This window comes from Rhodotorula graminis, assembly GCF_001329695.1.
Source record: "Rhodotorula graminis WP1 unplaced genomic scaffold RHOBAscaffold_4, whole genome shotgun sequence".
In the NCBI taxonomy this organism is placed as follows: Eukaryota; Fungi; Basidiomycota; class Microbotryomycetes; order Sporidiobolales; family Sporidiobolaceae; genus Rhodotorula; species Rhodotorula graminis.
The window spans coordinates 539,733-562,163 of NW_017264931.1; the positions used below are offsets into that span (position 1 = coordinate 539,733).

General features: G+C 67.2%; 11 protein-coding genes across 11 annotated transcripts; 6 read left to right on the forward strand and 5 right to left on the reverse strand.

The window, feature by feature from the left end:
• Positions 1-64: 64 nt before the first annotated feature.
• RHOBADRAFT_52353 (uncharacterized protein) lies at positions 65-2,073 on the forward strand (the record flags this gene model as incomplete). The annotated part of the gene is made up of 6 exons (XM_018416301.1): positions 65-157; positions 238-789; positions 854-1,144; positions 1,216-1,737; positions 1,879-1,968; positions 2,059-2,073. The coding sequence occupies exons 1-6, from the start codon at positions 98-100 to the stop codon at positions 2,071-2,073; spliced, it is 1,530 nt and encodes a 509-aa protein (XP_018272379.1). The 5' UTR covers positions 65-97.
• A 240-nt stretch (positions 2,074-2,313) lies between these two features.
• Positions 2,314-3,050, reverse strand: RHOBADRAFT_42661 (uncharacterized protein; the record flags this gene model as incomplete). The annotated part of the gene is made up of 3 exons (XM_018414092.1): positions 2,314-2,378; positions 2,474-2,645; positions 3,030-3,050. 3 exons carry the CDS (start codon positions 3,048-3,050, stop codon positions 2,314-2,316), a joined length of 258 nt encoding a protein of 85 aa, XP_018272380.1.
• Positions 3,051-3,344: 294 nt separating this feature from the next.
• On the forward strand, positions 3,345-4,041 carry RHOBADRAFT_42662 (uncharacterized protein; the record flags this gene model as incomplete). The annotated part of the gene is made up of 4 exons (XM_018414093.1): positions 3,345-3,403; positions 3,469-3,529; positions 3,671-3,914; positions 3,977-4,041. 4 exons carry the CDS (start codon positions 3,345-3,347, stop codon positions 4,039-4,041), a joined length of 429 nt encoding a protein of 142 aa, XP_018272381.1.
• Positions 4,042-4,305: 264 nt separating this feature from the next.
• On the reverse strand, positions 4,306-6,254 carry RHOBADRAFT_66196 (uncharacterized protein). The gene is made up of 2 exons (XM_018418893.1): positions 6,045-6,254; positions 4,306-5,883 (listed from the first exon to the last, which is right to left on the reverse strand). The coding sequence occupies exon 2, from the start codon at positions 5,816-5,818 to the stop codon at positions 4,532-4,534; it is 1,287 nt and encodes a 428-aa protein (XP_018272382.1). The 5' UTR covers positions 5,819-5,883; positions 6,045-6,254; the 3' UTR covers positions 4,306-4,531.
• A 1,335-nt stretch (positions 6,255-7,589) lies between these two features.
• RHOBADRAFT_64729 (uncharacterized protein) lies at positions 7,590-8,267 on the reverse strand. The gene is made up of 3 exons (XM_018418563.1): positions 7,989-8,267; positions 7,789-7,885; positions 7,590-7,719 (listed from the first exon to the last, which is right to left on the reverse strand). Exons 1-3 carry the CDS (start codon positions 8,210-8,212, stop codon positions 7,642-7,644), a joined length of 399 nt encoding a protein of 132 aa, XP_018272383.1. The 5' UTR covers positions 8,213-8,267; the 3' UTR covers positions 7,590-7,641.
• A 107-nt stretch (positions 8,268-8,374) lies between these two features.
• On the forward strand, positions 8,375-10,633 carry RHOBADRAFT_31481 (uncharacterized protein; the record flags this gene model as incomplete). The annotated part of the gene is made up of 7 exons (XM_018412973.1): positions 8,375-8,600; positions 8,725-8,919; positions 9,018-9,419; positions 9,544-9,833; positions 9,905-10,100; positions 10,203-10,415; positions 10,572-10,633. 7 exons carry the CDS (start codon positions 8,375-8,377, stop codon positions 10,631-10,633), a joined length of 1,584 nt encoding a protein of 527 aa, XP_018272384.1.
• A 374-nt stretch (positions 10,634-11,007) lies between these two features.
• Positions 11,008-12,214, forward strand: RHOBADRAFT_13465 (uncharacterized protein; the record flags this gene model as incomplete). Its single annotated transcript, XM_018412143.1, has 5 exons — positions 11,008-11,232; positions 11,314-11,398; positions 11,465-11,533; positions 11,603-11,922; positions 12,014-12,214. 5 exons carry the CDS (start codon positions 11,008-11,010, stop codon positions 12,212-12,214), a joined length of 900 nt encoding a protein of 299 aa, XP_018272385.1.
• A 990-nt stretch (positions 12,215-13,204) lies between these two features.
• Positions 13,205-14,247, reverse strand: RHOBADRAFT_52359 (uncharacterized protein; the record flags this gene model as incomplete). The annotated part of the gene is made up of 3 exons (XM_018416302.1): positions 13,205-13,960; positions 14,034-14,178; positions 14,241-14,247. 3 exons carry the CDS (start codon positions 14,245-14,247, stop codon positions 13,246-13,248), a joined length of 867 nt encoding a protein of 288 aa, XP_018272386.1. The 3' UTR covers positions 13,205-13,245.
• Positions 14,248-14,523: 276 nt separating this feature from the next.
• Positions 14,524-15,962, forward strand: RHOBADRAFT_52360 (uncharacterized protein). The gene is made up of 5 exons (XM_018416303.1): positions 14,524-14,939; positions 15,008-15,111; positions 15,184-15,207; positions 15,275-15,452; positions 15,538-15,962. The coding sequence occupies exons 1-5, from the start codon at positions 14,624-14,626 to the stop codon at positions 15,924-15,926; spliced, it is 1,011 nt and encodes a 336-aa protein (XP_018272387.1). The 5' UTR covers positions 14,524-14,623; the 3' UTR covers positions 15,927-15,962.
• Positions 15,963-16,086: 124 nt separating this feature from the next.
• RHOBADRAFT_64730 (uncharacterized protein) lies at positions 16,087-18,433 on the forward strand. Its single transcript, XM_018418564.1, has 7 exons — positions 16,087-16,815; positions 16,969-17,327; positions 17,434-17,578; positions 17,646-17,811; positions 17,919-17,937; positions 18,013-18,165; positions 18,232-18,433. The coding sequence occupies exons 1-7, from the start codon at positions 16,092-16,094 to the stop codon at positions 18,394-18,396; spliced, it is 1,731 nt and encodes a 576-aa protein (XP_018272388.1). The 5' UTR covers positions 16,087-16,091; the 3' UTR covers positions 18,397-18,433.
• A 29-nt stretch (positions 18,434-18,462) lies between these two features.
• Positions 18,463-22,134, reverse strand: RHOBADRAFT_52362 (uncharacterized protein; the record flags this gene model as incomplete). Its single annotated transcript, XM_018416304.1, has 10 exons — positions 18,463-18,741; positions 18,829-19,334; positions 19,410-19,621; positions 19,693-19,871; positions 19,936-20,175; positions 20,273-21,211; positions 21,287-21,347; positions 21,431-21,840; positions 21,906-22,061; positions 22,126-22,134. 10 exons carry the CDS (start codon positions 22,132-22,134, stop codon positions 18,565-18,567), a joined length of 2,889 nt encoding a protein of 962 aa, XP_018272389.1. The 3' UTR covers positions 18,463-18,564.
• Positions 22,135-22,431: the final 297 nt, after the last annotated feature.

The following is a 22,431-nucleotide window of genomic DNA, read 5'->3' on the forward strand; positions in this document are numbered from 1 at the left end:
GCGTGACGAGGCACGAGCTGGTTCGACGTCAACGAGGTGAGCTCTCTCTCGCTCGCTCGCTCGTCTCGTCCTCATCTCGCTCGCCGTCCAGCCCACGATGAGCACGACCAAGCTCGTCCCTGAACAGGTCCTCCTCCTCGAGCAAGCCACGCTCAAGGTGCGCCCCCCCTTGTCGCTCCTCGCGCACCCACCCGCTCACCCCCACTCGGCCCTCGTCCGCCATCTCTCTGCACCCAGGCGCCCCTCGAGGCCCTCCGCAAGGTCCACAAGCAGACCCAGAAGACGTACGAGTACAACCTCCAGCCCGCGTCCACCTTTGCCGCCGACCTCGCCTCGCTCCTCTCGACCACGGCCCTCCACGCCCACGACCCAAACCTGTCCGACCACGACCGCGCCGACATGCTCGCCCGCGTCGACGCCATGATGGCCCGCATGCGCAACCTCAAGCGCAAGCTCGCCGACCTCGCCACCGACAGCGACCGCGCACTGCGCGTCGCTCAGGCCCGCGTCGACCACCTCGCGAGCCTCCCCGGCTCGATCCAGTCGCCCGAGTACCCGCCCTGGGCCCGTCGTCGCCTCAGCCATCAGCTCGTCGACTACTTCCTGCGCCACAACCCGCCCCTCAAGGACACGGCCCGCCTCCTCGCCAACCACGAGGGCATCGACGACCTCGTTGACGACGACCTGTGGGACAACATGGCAAAGGTCGAGCGCGGCCTCGACCACCACCGCCTCGACGACGTCCTCGCCTGGGTCGGCGAGAACCGCACCGCCCTCAAGAAGCTCAAGGTGCGCCCTCCCCCTCTTTTGCCTCCTCTGCCCCTCAGCGACTGACCCTCGGTCCCACACACAGTCGCCGCTCGAGTTCCGCATCCACCTCCAGGCCTACATCGAGCTGTGCCGTAGCCGTGACCTCGTCAAGGCCATCGCTTACGCCCGCAAGCACCTGTCGCACGCCGCTGCCGCCGACCTCGAATCGCCCGCCGCCAACGGCGACACGGCTGCAGACGGCGCCGCAGCGGGACCAGGAGGCGCGAGTGGGACCGAGGGAGGGGCAGGAGCGGTCTCGTCGTACATGGGCGAGCTGCAGCAGGTGCTCGCGCTCCTCGCGTACGGGCCCGACACGACGTGCAGGCCTTACCAGGTCCGCTCGCCTCTCTCTCTCTCGGGGCGCATCTCGACAACGACCCAAACTGATGTCTCGTTCGTCTACAGGAGCTGTACGCCCCGTCGCGGTGGTCCTCCCTGCGCTCCCTGTTCCGCACGACCTTCCTCTCGCTCCACTCGCTCCCTTCGATCCCGCTCCTCCACATGTCGCTCCAGGCCGGCATCGCCTCGCTCAAGACACCCATCTGCGTTCCGCTCCCGGCCGGGACCCCGACCGCCCCGCCGTCGGCGTACCCGGTCGGCGCGAGGCCCTTGCGCACCATGATCACGCCCCAGGGCGAGATCGTCCTCGAGGCGCCGACGCCCGTTCCTGCGGCGCGCATCTCGCTCATCCCATCGACGTCGACGTCGCCGTCGCCCGCACCGGTACCGGCACCGCCCGGCGCGCCCGTCCCCGTCCACACGCTCGAGGGCACGCCCTCGGCCCAGTGCCCGCTGTGCTCGTCGGCGCTGCGCGCGCTCGGCAACGAGGTGCCGTACTCGCACCACGTCAACTCGACCATCGTGTGCCCCTTGACCGGGCGCGTCGTCGAGGGCGACGGCGGGGAGGGCGGCCAGCTCGTCGCGCTCGTGAGCCGGGTTCGAGGCGAGGGCAGGGTCTACTCGAAAGAGGTGCGGCGCCGTGGCTCTCCTTTTCTCTCTCTCTCTTGGTGTGAGACGTTGAGGTCGTCGGTCAGAACGGCCTGCTGACTCTGCCTGGCCCAAACGCAGGGACTCGTCCTTCGAGCGTCACAGCACCCCGAGGGCAAGCTCGTCGAGCCCGTCACGGGCGAGGTCTTTGAATGGGACGACCTCAAGAAGGTGCGCAGCACGTCTCTCTGTCTCTCTCTCGCTCTGGCGAGGCCGCCGTGCCGACCGAGCCGAACCTGACCTTTCCTCGTGCTCCCGCAGGTCTACATCTCGTGACTCTCACCGCCTCTCTTCCCCTGCACCCTGTCCTCGCCGGTCACCTTTCTCTCTCCGTATCCCTCCTGTTGTCCTTGTCGTCGAGCCTCGCCTGCAATACGTGTCTCTCTCGAGCTCTCACTTTCCGTCGCACGACTCGCCGAGAGGAAAGAAAACAGCAGATGAGTCGACAGCCACCCTCGCTTCTACAGCCCTCCTCCTCGTCATCGTCGTCGCTCACCCAGAGAGACGGGGCCCTTTTCACTTCTCGTACGCCTTGAGGACGGCCTCGAGGTCGAAGCCGGGTGCGTCCGGGTCGGTGATGACTGCGTGCGCGCGAGAGGGGATGATGTCGGCGTACAGCCCTCGGGTGCACACACGAGAGAGAGAGAGAGAGAGAGAGAGAGAGAGAGGGACGCACGGCCCGAGTTGCCCTTCTGCCTGTTGGCCCACGCCTTCTTGGCCTCCTGCAGCCAGTGCTCGCGCAGCTGGACCTCCTTGCGCGCCGCGTCGTGGTCAAACTTGTCCTGGAGCGTCTTGCGGTGCACGACGCCGTAGACGATGCCCGATGCGAGCGCTGTGTACCGGAGGACCTGCGAGGCCGGAAGGACGTCGAGAGAGGGAGGCGAGGAGGCAAGGGGGGAACATGGCGAGGGGAGCGAGGAGGAGTGCAGGATGGGAGAAAGAGTGTCAGTGCGTGTGCCCGTGCGACTGGCCGACGCGCTGCTGCTCCTTGAGCGAGGCCCAGTCTGGTGCTGGTCCTGCCTGCCGAGGCGCACGGCGACGGCACCTCGCGCGACCCTGAACGTGGTGACCGGCCTCGACGCAAACCGAGGACGAGCTCGCGCGCAACCGATGCCGCTGTGCACGGGTGCTGTGGCCGTGGTCGAGGGCGGAGTCGAGAGGGTGGGCGAGACGAGATGACGGGCAGGGACGCAGCCGCAACCGGGGGCGGTGGGGGTGCGAGGGGGACGCACGTTGACAGCGGGCGAGACCATGGCGAGAGAGACGGAGACTGGCGGGGTCGGGGTGAGGAGGAGACAGGACGAGGCGAGGCCCGCTCGTCTCCGCCCGCCGACGACGACGAGCTCGCGCGGGCGGACCAGGGCCTCTCCTCGCTCGTCCCACCTCGCACCAGAGCTACACTCGACTCGGCAGAACCACCTTCAGCACACCTCTCAAGCCACGCACCCCCTTGCGCCGACCCAGGTCTCGCCGCACCTCCCTCCCTCCTCCTCTCGGCTCCAGCTCCTCGCCTCCCACTCTCCCTCGAGCAGTACACCCAGCCCGACATGTCGGCCGACGGTAACCGCTCTCAGAAGACCATCCGCCTCGCTTCCCGCGGCAAAGGGTCCGTCCTCTCTCCCCCTCTCCTCGTCGTCGCCGACCCTCGCTCACCTCGAATCCTCTGTCCAGGTGCCACCTCGTCACCGACGAGATCGTAAAGGGCCTCGGCGACTCGCTCAAGAACACAAAGGTGCGCCCACGCTCGCCTCTCCTCTCGCAGGCACGCAGCGCACCTCGACTGACCACTCTCGCCCGGACCTCGTCGACCTCGTCCCTCCTTCTCTCCCTTGCGCCTTCCTCCTCTCGTCCTCGACGCTCCCCCCTCGAGCAGATCGGCATCCTCTTCCTGTTCCTCCAGCACACCTCGGCCGGCCTCTCGATCAACGAGAACTGCGATCCGGACGTGCGCACCGACATGGACCGCGTCCTCGACGAGATTGTGCCAGAAGACTTTGCCTGGGAGCACACCGACGAGGGCCCCGACGACTCGGTGAGCCACACCAAGAGCAGTATCATCGGCATCTCGCTCCAGATCCCAATCTCGGACGGCAGGCTCGCCCTCGGGACGTGGCAGGGTGCGTCTCTCTCTCCTCTCTTGAGAGCCCGCCTCGTCGCCTGACACGACTCGCACTCGCAGGCATCTACCTCACCGAGTTCCGCCACTTGCCGCACTCGCGCAAGGTCGTCGCCACCATCATCTAGGGCCCGAGCCTCTCACTTGTACATGCCCCTCTCCCTCGCTCTTGCGTCCTCCCTCTCTCTGTCCATAGATGCGCAATGTCTCTTTCGAGCCTCGACTGAGAGCGTTCGACCGCACGAGCGACAGCGAGAGCGAGAGCCGAGAGCCGAGGGCGCCTTGATTCTCCGGTCGTGCACGACCCTCTCCCCAGAGCTCTCTTTCGCTCTCTCGCGCTCTCTCTCTCGCTGAATGTCGCACGGTACCTTCTCTCTAGTGCTCGCGCGCAAGAAGGGAAGAAAATGACGCAAGCGCCGTGTTTTGCACAAAGAGAAACACGAGTGGGTCGAGAGCAAGCGGGCGCACAAGATGGGGGGACACATGGGGGAAAGGCTAAGGGTAAGGGGAGCGTTACGACAGAGAAGGAAGGGAGGCGAGGATGAGAGAAAGGGCGAGGGACACGAGAACCCGGCCGACGACGACGACGGCGACGAACGACCGCGACGAGCGACGAACTCAGAACGACGCGGCGAACATGCCCGTCGACTGCGGCGGCGACGCGCCGATCGGGCTCATCCAGTCGGGCGCAAAGTGGGCCTGCGCCTGGGCGTGCGCGTGCGCCGCCTGCTGCTGCTGGAGCGCGAGGAGGACCTGCGGGCTGAGGTACGCCGGCCCACCGAACGGCTGCTGCTGCTGCTGCTGCTGCTGCTGCTGCTGCGCCTGCTGCTGCTGCATGGCGTAGAACTGGCCGAGCAGGGCAGGGTTGCCCGTCGCGAGCGCGGCCGAGTAGGCGTGCGCCGCGTGCACCTGCGCCTGCGCTTGCGCCTGCGCCTGCGCGTGCTGCTGGTGCGCGAACGCCGAGGGCAGGCTCGTCGGCACCGGGTAGAACGACGGCGCCGACGTGACGGGCGACGGCGCGCTGCCGAGCGCGAGGGGCGCCTCGGCCGGCGAGCCACCGAGCTCCGATGACGACGAGGCCGCCGCGACGGGCGCCGTCGAGAAGAAGGCAGGGTACGCGACGGCCGACGCGAGCTCGGGCGACGTCACGTCGAACAGGGCCGACGCGGCAGAGCTCGGCGTCGCGCTCGCGATCGAGGCCGGGCTCGCCGACTGGTGGACGGCGGCGACGGCGCCGCCGAGGTACGACGACGACGAGCCCGCCGGCGACTCGTCGAGCGGGGTCGTCGGCTGCTGGACGGCGGTCGGCGCCGACGACGACGACGACGACGGCTCGGGCGGGACGGTCGACTCGTTGCGCAGGTTCTTGCGGAGCGTCGCCTGAGTCGCGGCGCGGTGCTCGGGGAGGCCGACAGGAGGCGGCAGAGGGGGCATGCCGAGGCGGATGCGGAGCTGGTCGACCTCGCAGCGCAGCTCGTTGTTCTCCTTGGTGAGCGCGTGCTCGCGAGCCGACGCGTCGTAGACGTAGTCGAGCGCCTTGCTGACGATGACGGCCTTGGACGGGCGCTTGATGTGCTTGGTCGTCGGGAGCGCCTTGGCGAGGTCGATGAAGCGCGTGTTGAGGCTCTCGCGACGCTTGCGCTCGACGGCGTTGTGGGTCGCACGCTTGTCGGCGTTCTGCGGGCCCTTGCGGTTGTTGTTGCGCTTCTTCTTGACGAACTGCGAGCCCGAGGCCGACGACGGCTCGAGCGACCCGTCGTGGTCGTCGCCGAAGAAGCCCGACTCGTCGAGGTCGTCGTCGCCGAGCGCAAACTCGTCGTCCTCGAACTTGAGCGGGTCGAACTGGTCCTCGAACTCGCCCGACTGGGGCGAGAAGCCGAACGGGAGGTCTTGTGCGGCGCCCATGGTGGTGGTGCGGGTGCCCAAGAAGGAGGGGAGGTGGTGGTGGAGCGGCGGCGGTGGTGGTGCGGCTGCATGGCGGGAGGGCGGGAGGAAGCGGGTCAGTACGTGCTTGCTCTGGTGCTGGTCGACGACGACGACGGTGCCGCCGACGACGACGCAGAGCCCCCGAAAGGGAGGATCGGCGACGAGGCCGGGCCCGGACCCCTCCGTGAGACAAAGGCCGGCGTACCTGAGCGAAGAGGAGGAGAGAGGGAGGGCGAGGACGCTTCGAGTCAACGAGGCGACGTCGTGCTAGTTGGCCTGGTGGTCGCGCGGATCTTGCAGCGGTGCAGGCGCAAGCTGGTAAGGCGGAGAGGGCGGGGAAGATGGCGGTGATAGCGGTCGCCGGGCGGGCTGGCTGCTGGTGGCGGAGGGGGAGGGGGGGTTCGCTGGGAAGCGGGCGGCGGCGGCGGCGGTAGGCGGGAAGGGGGTGGTCGGAGCGACAAGGTTCGCGAGCTGTTGCACACAGGCATCCTGGTCAGCTCACGCAGGGCGAGGCGAGGGCGCGAGGGACGATTCGAGAGGGGCGCGTGAGGAGATTGGCCACGGCGTCTCCCCCCTCCACCGCGTCGCCCGCGACGCCTCGAGGCGAGCCACTTGGCGGGTGCGCATGCGCTGGCGGATCTCTCACCAGAGCTCAGCGTGCGCCTGTCGACCGGGGGAGAGGGGAGGGGGGGGAGGAGAGAGCGAGGGGGAGCCGTCGACAAGCAAGAGCTGCCCTTCGGCAAAGGCGCGGGCGACAACTCTGTCTGGCGTCCCCCTGTTCTCTCTCTTTCCCCTTCGTACTGCGGCCGGCCGGGCTCCCTCTTTCGCGCTCGCAACTTGCGGGCACGCGACCACTCTTATCGCGGCGAGGCCGACCTTGCACTCCCTTCTCTCCCTCTCGCTCTTGCCGCTCTCGGGCCTCTTCCCTCGCCCTGGCCGCACTCTCTGCCTCTGGCTGCCCCCGCTCGCGCGCGAGAGCCCGTCGGCGTCGACGCTCACTCCTCTCAGCTGTCGCCGACGGCTTGCTCCTCGAGCCGCTCCCCGCCTGAATGGCGCGACCGGTCTCGTGCCCGGCTCTCGCTCGCCGGGTTCCGCCAGAACGCCTCCCGTCGAACGCCCTCGGTGACGAGCAGGTTGGCGTTCGGCCGGGCGCGAGGCTTGGCGGACATTGCATCACCGAGAGACGAGAGGAAGGCTCGCTGTCGAGGCCGGCGAGAGCGAAAGCAGGTGCGAGCGCACGCCAGCCGGTCGCGTGAGCTGCGCCCGGCAAGTCGCCTGCCCGCCAGCCGTAGAGTTGAGGAGCACTGTCGATCTGCGCTTGCGTCCGTCGAGCGTCGTCAGTCGCTGCCTAGGTGGCGCGCTTCGCGGCAAGAGGACGAGGAGGCTGAGCGGGGCTCAGGAGCAGCGGGTCGCCCGAGCCTCTCCTTGCGAGACCTTGCTGGCTCGTCCCCTCGCAAAAGCATGTCTGCCTGACGATGCGAGGCGCCGGCAAGAGCTCGCTGCCCGGGAACGAGGAGAGCGAGAGGCTCGTAGCCAGTTTGAGAAGGCGACGGAGCATAGACGCGCTCGCGCCGCAAGCACGAGAGCGACTCGACTCTGCCCTCGACGACAAGCTCGAGAGCGTGCACAAGCCTGGATCGAAGCAAAGGAAAGCGGGGCAACCCCGAGAGCAAGAACGAAGCGAGACTCGCTCGAGCGGACGACAAAGCCGCGACGAGGCGCTCTCTCGCCGTCGTAGGACGGAGCCCGACGCATTCGGTACTGCTCGGTCGTTGCATCTGGTCGTGAGGGCCCGCCGGACGCTACTTGGTCGCGACGAACTGCTTGAACTTGTCCTCGCTGCGCAGGTCCGACTCGACGAGACGCGGCGCGGACTCGAGCTGCGGGACTAGGGCCGTGTCAGCTTTGTTCGTCTGTTGCTCGAGGAGAGAGGACAGGCAGAGACGCACAGAGCTAGAGACAGAGTCGCCGCCCTGCTCGACGCGGATGATGGTCGGAATGCGGGTCACGTTGAACGGGGCCTGGCGGAACTTGGACTCCTTCCACCTGTGTGCTCGAGAGAGGTGGTTAGCTGCAGGTCACGGGGCCACGAGCCTGTGCCCGTCGAGCGCGAGCAGGCGATGGACGAGGGAGGAGGGGTGGAGCTCACTGAGCGCGGTCGCCAACGTGTACCAGCGTGCTGGACACCCCGGTAGGGATGAAGCGGTCGACCTGGGACTGGACGTCGGAGCAGTCTGGGCACCAGGGCTTGCCCGAGTCGTCGGGCGAGGCGAAGAAGATGAGGAAGTGTGGGGACGAGGGGGAGGCGGTCGAGGGGATCTGGGCGAGGATCGACTCGGGCGAGTACAGGTCGCCAGGCGGGAGGAGGACCATGGTGCTCGAGTGGACGACTGGCAGGACGAGGGCAGACCAGGCCAGGGGGCTGACACAACCAGATCGGGCGAGACGTCGGCGCGCCACGAGGGTCCTCCGCTCCTCGCCCTCGCCCTCGCGCCTCTCTGCTTCCCTCTTTACCGCCACAGAGTGCACCACACGATGCGCTCTGCCATCCTCGCCACCGCCGCCTTTGCGGCCACCGCCCTCGCCCTCCCCCAGCAACAACTCGCCTTCTCATCGCCGCAACCGGCCACCGTCGTCCGCGAGGCCCTCGTCAACCCGCTCCGCGATGCCTGGAAGCTCGTCAAGGACTCTGAGCCTGTCGGTTGGGCCGCACAGGGCGTCCGCAAGTTCAGCCGCGAAGTCGTCGCCGATGGAGTCGACTGTGCGTCACGGTCCCCTCCTTCCCTCTCCGCTCTCTCCCTCGCCCGCGCCCGGGTGGTGGGGCCGCGCACGACGCCCCTCCTCTCGACCGCCCTCGGGACTGACCCGCTCGCCTCGCCATGCAGTCGAGCTCGTCCAGCACGCCGAGATCCCGACCCACTCGCTGCGCGTGCGCGAGCCCAAGGCCCTGTGCGACACGTCGAGCAAGCAGTACTCGGGCTACCTCGACATTGCCGACGACGCCCACCTCTTCTACTGGTTCTTCGAGTCGCGCTCCAAGCACCCGGAGAAGGACCCGCTCGTCCTGTGGCTCAACGGCGGTGCGTCCTCGCCCATTCCTCCTCGCTCCTCCTGTACACGAACCTCTTTCCCTCTTGTGCCCCGACACTGACTCTCTCGGTCGCGTGCCTCTACGCAGGTCCCGGCTGCTCGTCCATGACCGGCCTCCTGTTCGAGCTGGGCCCGTGCCGCGTTGAGAACGGCGGCGCCAACACGTCGTTCAACCCGTACAGCTGGACCGAGTCGGCCAACGTCATCTTCCTCGACAGCCCCGTCCAGGTCGGCTACTCGTACGGCACCAAGGCCGTGGCCTCGTCGCAGGAGACGGCCGAGGACGTGTGGGCCTTCCTCAACCTGTTCCTCAAGAAGTTCCCCAAGTTCGAGAAGGTGCCCTTCCACCTCAGCGGCGAGTCGTACGCCGGCACCTACCTGCCCAACATCGCCTCGACGATCCACAAGCACAACCAGGCCAAGCCCATCTCGGGCGCCGTCCACATCCCGCTCGCGTCCGTCCTGATCGGCAACGGCCTCACCGATGCCTGTGCGTCCTCCTTCTCCTCCTCTTCTCGTCCCCTCGGCATCTTTGTCCTCGACGTCGCCGAGAGCGGCGTCTTGGCTTTCAGGGCCGCCGAGCTGACCTCGCACGGCCCGCTTCCCTCGCGCAGACACCCAGTTCGCCGAGATCCCCGAGTGGTCGTGCTCGACCGGGCCCAAGGGCAACCCGCTCGGCAAGCCCATCTTTGACGAGGCGTCGTGCCGCTCGATCGAGTCCAAGGTCGCGAGCTGCCAGCGCCTGACCGAGTACTGCTACAAGATGCCGTCCCGGTTCACCTGCGTGCCCGCCACCCTGTCGTGCTGGCAGATCGCCGGCCCGATCCAGCAGGCCAACCTCAACCCGTACGACATCCGCAAGCCGTGCGACCGCGACGGCGAGGACGGCCCGCTCTGCTACAAGGTGCGTCAGGACCCGTTCCCCTCTTTTCTCCCTCGAGCGCCCACTCACACTCTCTCCCGCCTCGTCAACAGCAAATGCAGTGGATCGAGACATTCATGAACCAGCCCGAGGTCCGCAAGGAGCTCGGCGCGTCGCCCGACGCCACCTTCGAGTCGTGCAACATGAAGATCAACCAGGCGTTCCAGCTCAACGGCGACGTGTCGCACAACACGGCCGCCCTCATCCCCGAGCTCCTCGACGCCGGCATCCGCTTCCTCATCTACGCCGGTGCGCCCAGCCTTCCTCTCCTCTCTCGCGAGCGAGGAGCTCCTGCCACATCCTCGCGCTCCCTCACTGACTCGTGGGTCCGCCCTTCCGCCACCCCCGCAGGCGAGATGGACTTTATGTGCAACGCCGTCGGCAACCGCGAGTGGACGCTCGCCATGGACTGGACCCACGCCGACAAGTACCGCAAGGCCAAGCTCGTCGACTTCAAGTCGGGCGGCAAGAAGGCGGGCATGACGCAGGCCTACACGGCCGACAAGGGCGCCGGCCTTCTTCGGTACCTCAAGGTCAAGGAAGCCGGACACATGGTGCCCTATGGTCCGTTCCGTTCCTCCTCCTCCCTGTCTGCCTCCCGCTCCTCCCGGCCTCGTCCCTCCTCCGCCGTCGCCGCTCTCTCTCTCTCCGTCCTTCTCTCTCCAATCTCTGGTCCTGGTCAAGGACGTCGACTGACACAGGCTCGTCCCACGCTTGCAGACCAGCCCAAGGTGTCGCTCGACTTCTTCTCGAGGTGGATCGCCAACGAGTCGTTCGAGTGAGCGCCTCGCTCGACTCGGCGCTTCTTCCCGCGCCTCTCGTGCTCTTCCGAGTCGTCTGAGGCGGGGCTGAAGATGCGGTTCGAGGAGTGTGGGCCGCTGTCGCGAGCGAGGAGGGCGAGGAGGAGGAGACGAGGAGGAAGGACGACGACGGACTCTCTTGGCACACTTTTTCGCGCGCTCTTCTCGTTCTGCAATCCCAGTCATGTAGCTACCTAGCCTTTGCCGCGACTGCTCCCACGAGAAACGCGAGCTGTCGCCGACGCTGCACCGCCTCCTTACCATCGCCGAGGACGCGGCTCTCGCTCTTCCCACGACCTCGACCAGCCCGCCCCGCACAGCAACACAGCAACCCGTTCACGTCGCACGCTGCAGGCATGGGCAAGCTCCTCGGCCGGCTGTGGGTCGGGGCCACGCTCGTCCTCATCTCGTTCATTGGCATCTCGTCGCAGCTCTTCGTCGTCCTCCCCTCGTACCGGTACGACTGGCGCGACCCGGACCTGTGGCGCCTTCTCGCACCCTTCAACGTCCTCCTCGCCTTCCTGTACCTCAACTACGCCCTCACAGTCGGCACGGATCCCGGGCGCGTCCCTCTCGGCTGGGTGCGTCTCTCTCTCTCGCTCCCCTCTCGTTCCCGACAGCTCGTTGTCGTGTCGCTGACCTTCCCCTTCACCCACGCGCAGGAGCCAGACTGGCGGCAGTTCGAGTCGGGCGAGGTCGAGGTCAAGAAGCAGACGGGCGGTCCTCGCTTCTGTCGAACCTGTCGAGGTGCGTCCCTCGCCCACTCTTTGGCCGCCTGAGTGTGTCCGAGCTGACACTGTCGCCGTACTGCAGCGTACAAGCCGCCACGAGCGCACCATTGCCGCCAGTGCCAGCGCTGCGTGCTCAAGATGGACCACCACTGTGCGTCCCCTTTTCTCTCTCCTGCCCAGGCCCTCTCGACGAGAACTGACCTCCCGTCTATGTTGGCAGGTCCCTGGGTCAACAACTGCGTCGGGCACGGCAACTACGGCCACTTCTGCCGCTTCCTCTTCTTCGTCGACGTCGCCTGCGCATACCACTTGTGGATGATCTCGACGCGCGCGTTCCACTCGCTTGCCTTCTCGGTCGACCCGTCGACGTTCCAGATCGTCATGCTCGTCCTCAACTATACTGCATGCGTGCCCGTCATCATCGCCGTCGGCGTCTTCTCGCTGTACCACCTGTGGAGCGTCTGCGTCAACACCACCACGATCGAGGGGTGGGAGAAGGACAAGGTGGCGACGCTCAGGCGACGAGGCAAGATCCGCGAGGTGCGCCCGACTATCTCTCGTCGACTCTCTGCGTCCTCGCCGGCCGGCCTGACCTCACTTCCTTCCCCCCCTCTCTCTCCCTCTCTTGCAGTACCGCTACCCTTACCACCTCGGCTACCTCGCCAACATCCGCTCGGTCCTTGGGCGCAACCCGCTCCTGTGGCTGTGGCCGCAGCGAGCCGTCGGCGACGGCTTGTCTTACCCGGTCGCTGTCGGAACCGGTGAGTCGCGCTTTCGTCCGCCTCTCTCTCTCTCAGATCGTTACAGACGGTCTAGCGCGGTCGATGAGTGACCGTAGAGGACGAGGGACAGCCCGCGAGGGCAGGCTTGCGCCGGCACGAGCGAGGGAACGTGCGCGAGCGCCGACGCTCTGACCTCCTCGGCAGCAGTCCCGACCGACTTGAACCCGCAGACTGACAACTCCCCCTCTCTCCCGCTCCCCCCTGTCACAGACCTCAAGGACCAACTCTCGTGGCCCCCTCGCGACCCCCTCCCGCGCCAGCACCGCCGCCGACCGCGCCCACCTCCACCCGGCGCCGAGTTCACCTACGGCTCGGGCCTCAACCCCGACCTCCTGCGCTCGCTCCCGTCAGCCCGAGGCGCCGACGTCGAGCACGAGCGCGAGGGCCTGCGCGCAAGGCGGCCGAGACGGGCACGTCGCGCGCCGTACGAGGCGGGAGCGGGCGGCGAGAGCGACGACGAGGAAGGGTCGCGCTCATCGGCCTCGTCCGCGACGGCGAGCGATGTGTACGACGCCGACGATGGAGCGCTACGGCCGCTCCCGATGCGGCCGCTCGAGCTCGAGCAGGACGAGGGCGAGGACGAGGACGACGTCCCGCTCGGCGCGCTCGCGTCGCAGCGGGTCCGGGTCGGGCTCGCCGCAGCAGGAGCGGCCGCGAAGGCCGAGGACCTCGCGCTCGACGAGCAGGACGAGGACGAGGACCTCGACCCGGAGCGGGCGGTGCGGATCCGGCGCGGGAGCGAGGGGTTCGAGGTGCGGCCGCGGATCGTCGCGCACAGCGACGACGGGTGGGAGCACGTGCCACGGCAGATCGAGCGGTATCGAGTGGACCAGGAGCAGCTGGAGCGGGACGGCGAGCGAGGAGAGGAGGAAGGGAGCGAGTGGGAGGTTGACGAGGAGGGGGACCGGCGGCGAGTCGGGCCGCGGTACCGGTACTACGTCCGCGAGGAGGACAGCGAGAGCGATTCGGACGCCTCTCTCAGCTCTTCGTAGCTCTCGCGCAATGATACGGCGACTCGCAGCTCTCACCGGCGCTGAGAGGACGGACGAGGAGAGTTGTACAGGGCGAGCTACAACGACGCTCAGTGCGGCGCCGTTCCTCGTGACGACAAGCTGAACTCGTGCGGCAGCTCGACGGCGTCGCCCGGGTCGCCATCGTCGCCGAGGTCAAAGAGCGCGGCGGACGAGCCCGACGCCGTCTTCGAGTGGCCCGCTCCTCGGCTGCCCCTCGCGCCCTCGCGCACCTCCGTCCCTCGCCCAGCCTCGACCTCCTCGTCCTCCCACCGACTCGCTCCGCCCGCCGGGGTCGCGCCTCCCGCCCCGCCGAGCCGGATCCCGCCCGCCCTGTCGCCCTTGCGGACGCCCCAAAACGCCCTCGCGATCCCGTCGCTGCGCTCGCCGTCGCCCCTGAGCGCGCGCATGCCGCGCTCGCTGCCCCACCCGAGCGCGTCGGACGCCGAGCCCGCGGTACGCTGCAGCGCCGAGAGGGCCGACGAGGCGAGCGAGAGGGCCGGGCGCGTGTCAAGGGCGTAAGCGCGACGCGTGGGGAACGGGCTGCCGGCCTGGGTCGGACTCGACGCGAGGAGGGGCGAGCGCGTAGAGCGCGGGGGGAGGTCGTCGTCATCGTCGTCGTCGTCGTCGTCGTCGCCGGTCGAGAGATCCGAGAGGTCGTCTTGCGAGGCGCGGGACCGGCGAGCGCGAGGGCGTGAGGATGGCGAGCGGGTGGCGGCCTCGAGGTCGTGCTCAGAGAGGTGGATGGCGCGAGGCGGTGCGGCAAAGGGGAGCTTGCGGCGTAGACTTTCGAGGCGAGAGAGGTCAGCTGAGGTGCGAGGGAGGAGAGGGAGAGCGAGAGGGAGAGATGGAGGCGCACTAGGTGGTTGCGCGCTCGTACAGTTCGAGGCTCTTTGCGCGGCGGAACGAGACAAAGACGAGGCAGACGAGCGAGAGGGAGCACAGAGTGAGCCAGATCCAAGGCGGGAGGACCGTGTCGACCTCGACAGGGGGCGAGTCCGGGTCTGCGTGGGCCGGGACATCAGAACTACGACTCGGTACTAGTGCGTGTGAAAGCTGGGCGCACCGCTCATGGCGCTCGGACGGGCTGTCGGGGTGGAGCTGATGAGGACGAGGTGGCTGTGAAGGATGCGAGGTGGGCGAGGGCGCGCAGGCCGTGCTGGTCGGGCGGGTACGGCGTGTGCTGTTGTGGTTCCGCTACGGCTGCAGCAGGAGCAACCTGGCGGCAGCGAGAGGGTTGTGCGGTGGTTGCGGCGAGCGAAGCTTCGATGAAGCGCGACCACCAACTCTCTTGCTCCTCCACCACCACCGACTCAGTCGCAGAGCACCCTGCTACACCCTCGAGCACTCACACACACCGGCCCACACTCCCCACCAACTACCCGCACCCCTCCTTCGCCGCTCCCTCACCCGTCGACCTTCACCGCCACTTTCCTCCCAACTCGCACCATGCCCCGCGCACAAGACCCGACTCAAAGCCTCCTCCGGTGGGGCATCCAGAACGCCGCTCCCGGCTCGCTCGCAGAGACCGCCCAGGAGATCAAGGACGGCAAGCGCCCTGACCTCTCGACCGACGTCCTCAAGCACATCATGGGCCAGTCCGACGCCGACAAGATGCGCGAGTGCGTCATGGTCATCGAGGGCACCTGGGTCGACCGCGACAACGTCGGCGAGCTCAAGAACGCGAGCGACATCACCGACGACGACCGCTACCGCGCGTGGGAGGACCTCGAGATGCTCGTCCAGGACCTCGACAACGCCAACGGCACGTCCCTCTTCTGGCCCCCTCGGTCTCACACAGAGTGCACTCTGACCCGTCTCGCCCGCTCGCAGACCTGCAAAACATGGGCTTGTGGCCCGTCATCCTCAAGTACCTCTCGCACGACGACGACGAGCAGGTCATGTTTGCGTGCTGGGTGTGCGGCACGGCGACTCAGGTGCGCACCACGCTATCTCTCTCTCCCTCGTCGTCGAGCCGAGATCTGATCTCGCCCTCGCCCCTCTCGCAGAACAACCCCAAGGCGCAAAAAGCCGTGCGTCCTCGTCGTCTCTCTGCCTCTCTCACCGTCGAACTCGCTAGCTGACTCGCTTCACCTGCAGTTCTTCGACCAGGACCCGCTCCCGACCATCTCGAGCATCATCCAGTCGAGCACGGCGTCGCCCGGCACTCGCGCCAAGGCGATGTACGCCCTGTCGTCGTCGCTCAAGCACTGGGACGCCGCCGTGCAGCGCTTCTCCGAGCTCGGCGGGTGGGACACGTTGACGCAAACGCTTCAGGGTGCGTCGCGCAGACCCTCTATCCGCCCACTCGTCGTTGTCGTCGCCGCCGTTCTCAACCTGACCCTGCCCTCTCCCCCTCGCAGACCCGTCTCTCAAGATGCGCAGCAAGACGGCCTTCCTCCTCTCGCAGCTCATGTCCCAGTCCAACTCGCCTTCAACCCTCCTCGTCTCGCTGCGGTCCGCCTCGACCCTGTCGACCCTCATCGACGCTCTCCATTCGAGCACGGCCGTCCCTTCTGGCCCGTCCGGCGAGCGCGGCGACATCGACCCGGACCTGCGCGACAAGGGCCTGCGCTTCCTCGCCAACGTCGTCGAGCGGACGCAGGGCACCGACGGTGGGTTGACGCGGCAGGAGAAGGACCAGGCGTTGAAGGCGGTCGACGAGGCTGAGAAGACCGAGGGGTGGACGCCCGAGGACGTGGGCATGGCGGCAGACGAGTGGGCTCAGTTCAAGCGGGCGCTCAAGGCGTAGAGAGTGCTGCAACGCAGGCGTTCGTTTCGCGCGGCCTTCTCTCGCCCGACCGTGCCGAAGCTCGGCGTTGCCCCACTTGCGTCCCCACACCGACTTCGCCTTGCGCTCGCTCGCCGGTTGCTCGCTCTCTCGCTTCTGCACGCTCGACGCACGCACGCACCAGCTATGCCGTCCGAGTTCGACTACGCCACGATCTGCGCCAAGTACGGCAACGGCATCCCGTGCCCGGACGACTTCTCGTTCCCCTCGGCGGTCGTCGACAAGTGGGCGCAGGCGCAGCCCGACCAGCTCGCGTTCCACTGGGTCTCGCACGACTTTGGCCACGAGCGCAAGATGACGTACGCCGACCTGTCCGACCTGAGCCACCGCGCCGCTCGCGCCTTTGCCGACTCGGGCCTCGTCAAGGGCGACCGCGTCCTCATCCAGCTCCCGCGCGTCCTCGAGTTCTGGGTCGCCGCCCTCGGCCTCATGCGCATCGGCGCCGTACCTGTACCCGGCACGAGCCTCCTCGTCGGCAAGGACCTCGAGTTTCGCGCGACGGCGGCCCGGGCGCAGGCTTTCGTCGGCGACGCAGAGTCGTGCGGTCGGTTCGGCCAGGTCGCGCACAAGGTCGGCGTGTCGAGGGTCTTCCAGGTGAGGACCGACGGCGACGGCGGGCTCGGCGAGGGCCGCATCGACTTCCAGCAGGCCGTCGAGCGCGTCGCCAAGGGGACCAAGTGCGACGTCGAGCACCGCAAGAGCGACCTCGCGATCATCTTCTTCACGTCGGGCACGACGGGCCAGCCCAAGATGGTCCTCCTCGAGGCCGAGTACCTGCTCGGACACTTTATCACGGGCCTCTGGTACCGCCTCAAGCCGGGCAAACTCTTCCTCTGCATGGCCGACCTCGGTGAGTCCGCTCTTCCTCTGCCTGCTCTCTCTCAAGAGTCGACGAGGTGGTCGCTCGTCGAAGGCGCGCCATGGACGCGCTTCGAGGCGGGACGCGATTATCGTCGAAGCGCGGACGGCGCCACTTACCTCGCTCTGCGTCCTTCTTCTGCAGGCTGGGCCAAGGCGACATACGGCTCGTTCGCCACGCTCAACATGGGCGCCACCTACTTTGTCCAACCGCCAGCACCCGGCAACTTTACGCCAAACCAGCTCATCGACGCCCTCCACCGGTACCCGATCGAGTCGCTGTGCTGCCCGCCGACCATCTACCGCTCCCTCGTGTCGTCCTCGGCCAAGGTCTACTACAAGGCGCACCCACCTCGAGCGCTCAACCACTGCGTCGGCGCCGGCGAGCCGCTCAATCCGGGCGTCATCAAGGAGTTCCGGGACCTGACCGGCGGGCTCGAGGTCAAGGACGGCTACGGTCAGAGCGAGACGGTCCTGTGTATCGGCAACTGGGAGGGTGTCGAGGTCCGTCCCCGCCCCTCTCTCTTTGTATCTCCCTTTCTCGAGTCCCGCTCGAGCCTCTCGACTTTGAGAAGGTCGCGCCAGGCTGAGCTCGTACCTCATCTCGCAGGTTCGGGAGGGCAGTATGGGCAAGGTGGGACCTTTCTTCATCGCCGGCATCGTCGACGACGACGGGCGCGAGCTCGCGACAGGGGAGGAGGGCTCCATCGCCATCCGGACCGACACCGGCGGCGGCGCGCACTGGATCTTCAAGGGTGCGTCTCGCTCTCGCTTACTCTCTCTCTTTCCTCGAGGTGTCGTGACTGACTCGGACCCGGACAGGCTACGTCAAGAACGGCAAGGTCGACAAGCGCGAGCGCTCGCACGGCGGCAAGACGTGGTACATGACCGGCGACCGCGGTGTGCTCGACAAGGACGGCTACTTCTGGTTCGTCGGGAGGGACGACGACGTTATCACGACATCTGGCTACCGCGTCGGGCCTTTCGAGTGCGTCAGCCTCTTTCCTCTTCTCCTGTTCCTCCTCCCCTTCCCTCAGCCTTTTCCCCTTCCGCTCCTCCCTACTCAGAGTTTCGAGCGCTCACATCTCCTCGCAGGGTCGAGAGTGCGCTCAAGGTGAGTGGTCGACTCGTCGCTCGTCGTCCTGCCCTCACCCGTCCTGACGCACGGACCTCGTCTCTCTCCTCGCAGCTTCATCCCGCCGTCGCCGAGTCGGCCGCCGTCGGCTCACCGGACCTCGCGCGAGGCGAGCTCGTCAAGGCGTTCGTCATCCTCTCGGAGGAGTACCGGGACAAGATTCGGCCGGGCACAAAGGACGAGAAGGACCTCATCCTCGACATCCAGGTCCGTCCCCGGTCTCTTTTCCCGCTCGACGTTCTCTCGCCTGACCCTGCTCGAGCATTTCTGCAGACGATGTTCAAGCAGAACACGGGGCCGTACAAGGTCCCTCGCGAGATCGAGTTCGTCGAGACGCTCCCGAAGACGGTCAGCGGCAAGATCCGCCGAGTCGAGCTGCGAGACCTCGAGAAGGAGCGCAAGAAGGACGTCCTCCAGCAGATCAAGTCCAAGCTGTAGATATCTAGAACCGAGCCAGTAAAGCAGTACCGCTATCCTCTCTGCGACGGGCGAGCGAGAGAATGCGAGGGAAAGCGAGAACGAGGATCGTTGCAAAGGCGGGTCGAACAACAGGGGTACACAAGGGGCACGGCAGTACGGCACAGAGAGGCTCACGCTTCTCTCTCCTCACTCGTCGAGCTCGTCGAGAAAGTCCTCGACCTCCTGCGGCAGCGTGTCGTCGTCGACGAGGAGCCCGAGGTCGCCGGTCTGGATGCGCGAAAGGAAGTCGCGCTTCTTCGGGTTGGCGCGCAGCGAGGTGACGAGTGCGCGAAGCGCAGAGTTGTACGTCGACTCGAGGTGACCCTGCAGGCGAGAAGAGAGAGAGAGAGAGAGCGGGTGAGCAAGTGATGCTCTGTAGGACGAAGAAGAGGAGGGAGAGAGAGGACGGACCTGCTGAGCGAGCTCGCGAGTCGCCTTGAGCGCCTCGACCGCCTTGCCGTAGTGGCTGTGGCTGAAACTCTGGAGGACGAGCGACCTCGCCTCGGCGACGCCCTTCTCGACGTCCCCGGGCGAGCTGGATCCCGCCGCGCTCGTCGTGTGCCGCTCGCCCTCCTCGCCGTCGTCCGTGTCCGGCTCCTCCTCCGTGTCTGGCTCCTCCTCCATCTCATCGTCGACGAGCGCATCTGCAGGGGCGCTCGGCTTGGCGCTCGACGCAGCTGCGCTCGGCGGAGCGGGTCGAGCGTCGACGATCATGACGTCGTCGTCGTCGCTGTCGACGGCGATGGGCCCCGGCTTGCTCGTCGACAAAGACGGAGGAGGCTGGTGCGCAGGCGTAGTCGACTTGACGGCGGCCGACTCGCGCGAGCCAAAGATGCGGTCGAGCTGGATCTCCTCCTCGAGGCCGGCCTGGGCGTAGTTGGCCGTCTTCTTGTTGATCTTTTTCGGCTTGGGCGGTACTGTGACGGAGCAGGGTCAGATTGAGGAACTGAGAGGGGCAGAAAGAGACACAGAGGGGAATGAGAGCGGCTCACCAATCTGGACGTCAAAGGCGCGCTTGACCTTCTCGGCAGCGGCGGCCGCCGCAGCGGCGACCGCCGGCGGCGGGTCCATGTATTTGGTGAGGATGGGCGGAACAGGAGGCAGGTCGGACTCGGGATTCGACAGGCGGAAGACGAGCGTGTTCTGGACGTTGTGGATGGCCGGCGAGAACGAGTCGTCCGTGTGGAAGAACTCGGTCGGGTTGCTACAGGGGCGGCACGCGAGTGAGTCAAGGCCCTCTAGAGTGGCCGAGCGAGATAGAGGAAAGGGACGGACCCGTCCTGGTCAGGCGGGCCTGCCTCGGTGAGGTCCATCGAGTCGACAAAGGCGGCCATGGCGGCGTCCATCTCGGCGGTCGGCAGAAGCTTGTGCTCGGCGAGCGGCTGACCCTTGCGGTTGAACAGGCGGTCGAGCGACGGGAAGGTCAGGGCGCGCACGTCCTCGGCGAACGGGATCTGCGAGTCGAGCGAGGTCAGAGCATGCGCCTCGAGCGCGAAAGGAGGAGGAGAGTGGACGGACCCGGACCCAGTAGCAGATCTCGACGCCGTCCTCGATGTGCGGGAACAGGATACCGAGCTGAGGATCAGGCATGCGCGCCTTGCCGTCGCGCGAGTAGCCCTTCTTGACGAACCGGACGACGGCGAGCGAGTCGCGCTCGACCATGCCGTTGACGAGCGCCGAGAAGAGCTTCTCCGAGCCGAGCTCGCCGTGCGTCGCGTACACGTAGAAGACGTCGCCCATGCGCCAGTCGTAGTGCAGCTGCAGAAAAAGAGGGAAGGAGGAGGGAAGGAGGAAGGGTCCGGTGTCAGGTCCAACTCGCGCCTCGCGGCGTGGAAGAAAGGGAGCAGGGACGCACATCCGACTGCTTCATGAAGTTGAGGATCTCCATGCCCGTCTTGAGCCCGCCGAGCGTGCCCGCACCCTCCTCGAGGTCGCCGATCGGGACGAGCGACCCGCCGTAGTGGTACGCGTCGGTGAGCTCGGTCGTGTCCTGGTCGATGCTGACGAGCTGCTCGTCGTCGTCCTCGTCGTAGACGTCCTCCTCGACGATGCCGCCGTCGCGAGGGCGCCGGCTGACGCTGACCTTGGCCGACTTGCCCTTGTCCTGGGCGTCCTTGCCGCTCGTCGCCGCGCTCGTCACCGGCGGCGGGCGGTAGAAGTAGTGCCGCTCCTTGATGACGCCGTGCCCGGCGAGGTCGGCGTCTGCGGCGGTACCGACGGCGAGGCCCTCGTCCTCGAGCTGGCGGTCGAGCGTCATGCCGATCTTGCCGAGGTCCATGCCCTGCCCCGCCGCCATCTGCGCCTGCTGCTCGCGGTTCTGCTGCGCCGCGAAGCGCGCCTTGCGCTTGACCTCGGCCTTGGCGTCCTCGTCCTCGTCCTCCTCGCCCTCGTCCTCGCCGACTCGATCCGCCTCGCGCTTGGTCCCGCGAGGGCCGCCGAGCGACGCGCCGTCGCCGAAGCGCTGCGAGAAGGCCTGGCTCTGGCCCTGGCTCTGGCTCTGGCGCTGCTGGGCCCGCTGCGTCGAGCGGACGCGCTCGAACCCGCGCATGCTCATCTGCTTCATCGTCGGCGCCGCGGCGGGGACGACGGCCTTCTTGACGTCGACGTGCAGGACGAGCGAGCTGTCCGGGTGTGTGTCGGGGTTGCCGAACGAGAGCGACATGTGGTCGGCGCGCGAGCTGACGGCCTTGACCTGCGGCGTGGCGATGGCGGCGAGCGCTTGACGGGCGTTGGCGACGAGCGACGGCTGGTCGAGCAAGTCGACAAAGGCGCGAAACTGGGCCTCGTTCTCGCGCTGCGGACAAGGTTGAGCTGCGTGAGTGACAGGGAAAGAAGGGAAGAGGGCGAGAGAGGGTGAAAGCGAGCGGACCTTGATCTCGGACTTGTTCTCCTCGACGAAGCCGATCTCCTCGTCGTCAAAGTCGACGCCGCTGGTGCAGGGAGATCCAGTGTCAGTGACAGGCGTCGCCGAGAGAGGAGGAGAGAGAGAGAGAGGCTCGAGGAGAGGACGCACATGACGGTGAGCCCGACGTTGACCGCGTTCATCCGGTGCGCCGTGCTCTTGACGCCGTCCCAGTTGATCTCGTGCTCGGCGTCGGTCAAGAGGCACACCTCGCGGACGGCGTAGTTCTTGAGCGTCGCGTCGGCGTCGAGCGTCTCGAGCCCGAGGATGGCGGCCGAGAAGGCGTCCGTGTCGGGGCCCTGGCCGGCGACGGCGTCGTCGATGCGGTCGACGAGGCTCTTGTCGACCGTCTTGGTGAGGGGCAGGAGCTCGTAGCAGTGGCGGTACGGGTCCTGCGAGCGGTCGAACTTGGTCTCGTTCTCGCTCGCCTGCTCCTTGGCCCGAGTTGTGAGGAGGTTCTTGGTCTTGGCGTGGGCGAAGAGGATGACGCCGAACGGCGTCGTCTTGAGGTCGCGCATGATCTGTCGGGAGAGCACGAGTCAGGTCGGCCCAGCTGCAGAGCGAGGAGAGCATTCCCCCCACTTACGCGCTGAACGAGCTTGGCCTTGACGTACTCCTTTGCGGCGTCGAGTCCAGAGCGGCGAGTCGTGACCTGGTTGGGCGGGTCGCCGACCGTGAAGACGCGCTCCCTGCCCATCGACGAGCTGCAGTCGATGAGGAAGAGCGTGGCCGTCCGGGGAGCCTGGGAGGAGCGAGGGTCAGCTTGGGCGCATGGAGGAGGGCGGAGTGGGGGCGTAGGGGCTCACCAGAGCCATGCTACGCGTACTCGAGTAGCTCTCCTCGCGGTAGCGGGCGGTGTCGAGGCGTGAGGTCGAGCGGCAAGTTCATCAGCTCCTCGTCAACCGACTCGAGTCTCGACTGCTCTCCCTCGTCCGTCTCGCTCTCTCTGCGTAGCTGCGCATGCTCTCTGCCACGAACAGCTCTCGTGCATCTCGAAGCGCGAAGAGAACCGACCCGAGAGGGGTCGCCGCGAGAGAGCAAGCCTGCACCGCGCGGACAGGGTACGCATTTCGAGATTTCAAGCGACTGTGCTCACTGATTCAAGCGCTACT

Coding starts and splice junctions, on each gene's coding strand:
- RHOBADRAFT_66196 (XM_018418893.1), bottom strand. CDS start 5,818: ATGGGCGCCGCACAAGACCTCCCGTTCGGCTTCTCGCCCCAGTCGGGC.
- RHOBADRAFT_64729 (XM_018418563.1), bottom strand. CDS start 8,212: ATGGTCCTCCTCCCGCCTGGCGACCTGTACTCGCCCGAGTCGATCCTC. Junction 7,886..7,988: donor CACGTTGGCGACCGCGCTCA/GTGAGCTCCACC, acceptor TCGAGCACACAG/GTGGAAGGAGTCCAAGTTCC. Junction 7,720..7,788: donor GCGACTCTGTCTCTAGCTCT/GTGCGTCTCTGC, acceptor CTAGTCCCGCAG/CTCGAGTCCGCGCCGCGTCT.
- RHOBADRAFT_52360 (XM_018416303.1), top strand. CDS start 14,624: ATGCCCCGCGCACAAGACCCGACTCAAAGCCTCCTCCGGTGGGGCATC. Junction 15,112..15,183: donor TGTGCGGCACGGCGACTCAG/GTGCGCACCACG, acceptor CCCCTCTCGCAG/AACAACCCCAAGGCGCAAAA. Junction 15,208..15,274: donor ACCCCAAGGCGCAAAAAGCC/GTGCGTCCTCGT, acceptor CTTCACCTGCAG/TTCTTCGACCAGGACCCGCT.
- RHOBADRAFT_64730 (XM_018418564.1), top strand. CDS start 16,092: ATGCCGTCCGAGTTCGACTACGCCACGATCTGCGCCAAGTACGGCAAC. Junction 17,328..17,433: donor GCAACTGGGAGGGTGTCGAG/GTCCGTCCCCGC, acceptor CTCATCTCGCAG/GTTCGGGAGGGCAGTATGGG. Junction 18,166..18,231: donor ACCTCATCCTCGACATCCAG/GTCCGTCCCCGG, acceptor GCATTTCTGCAG/ACGATGTTCAAGCAGAACAC.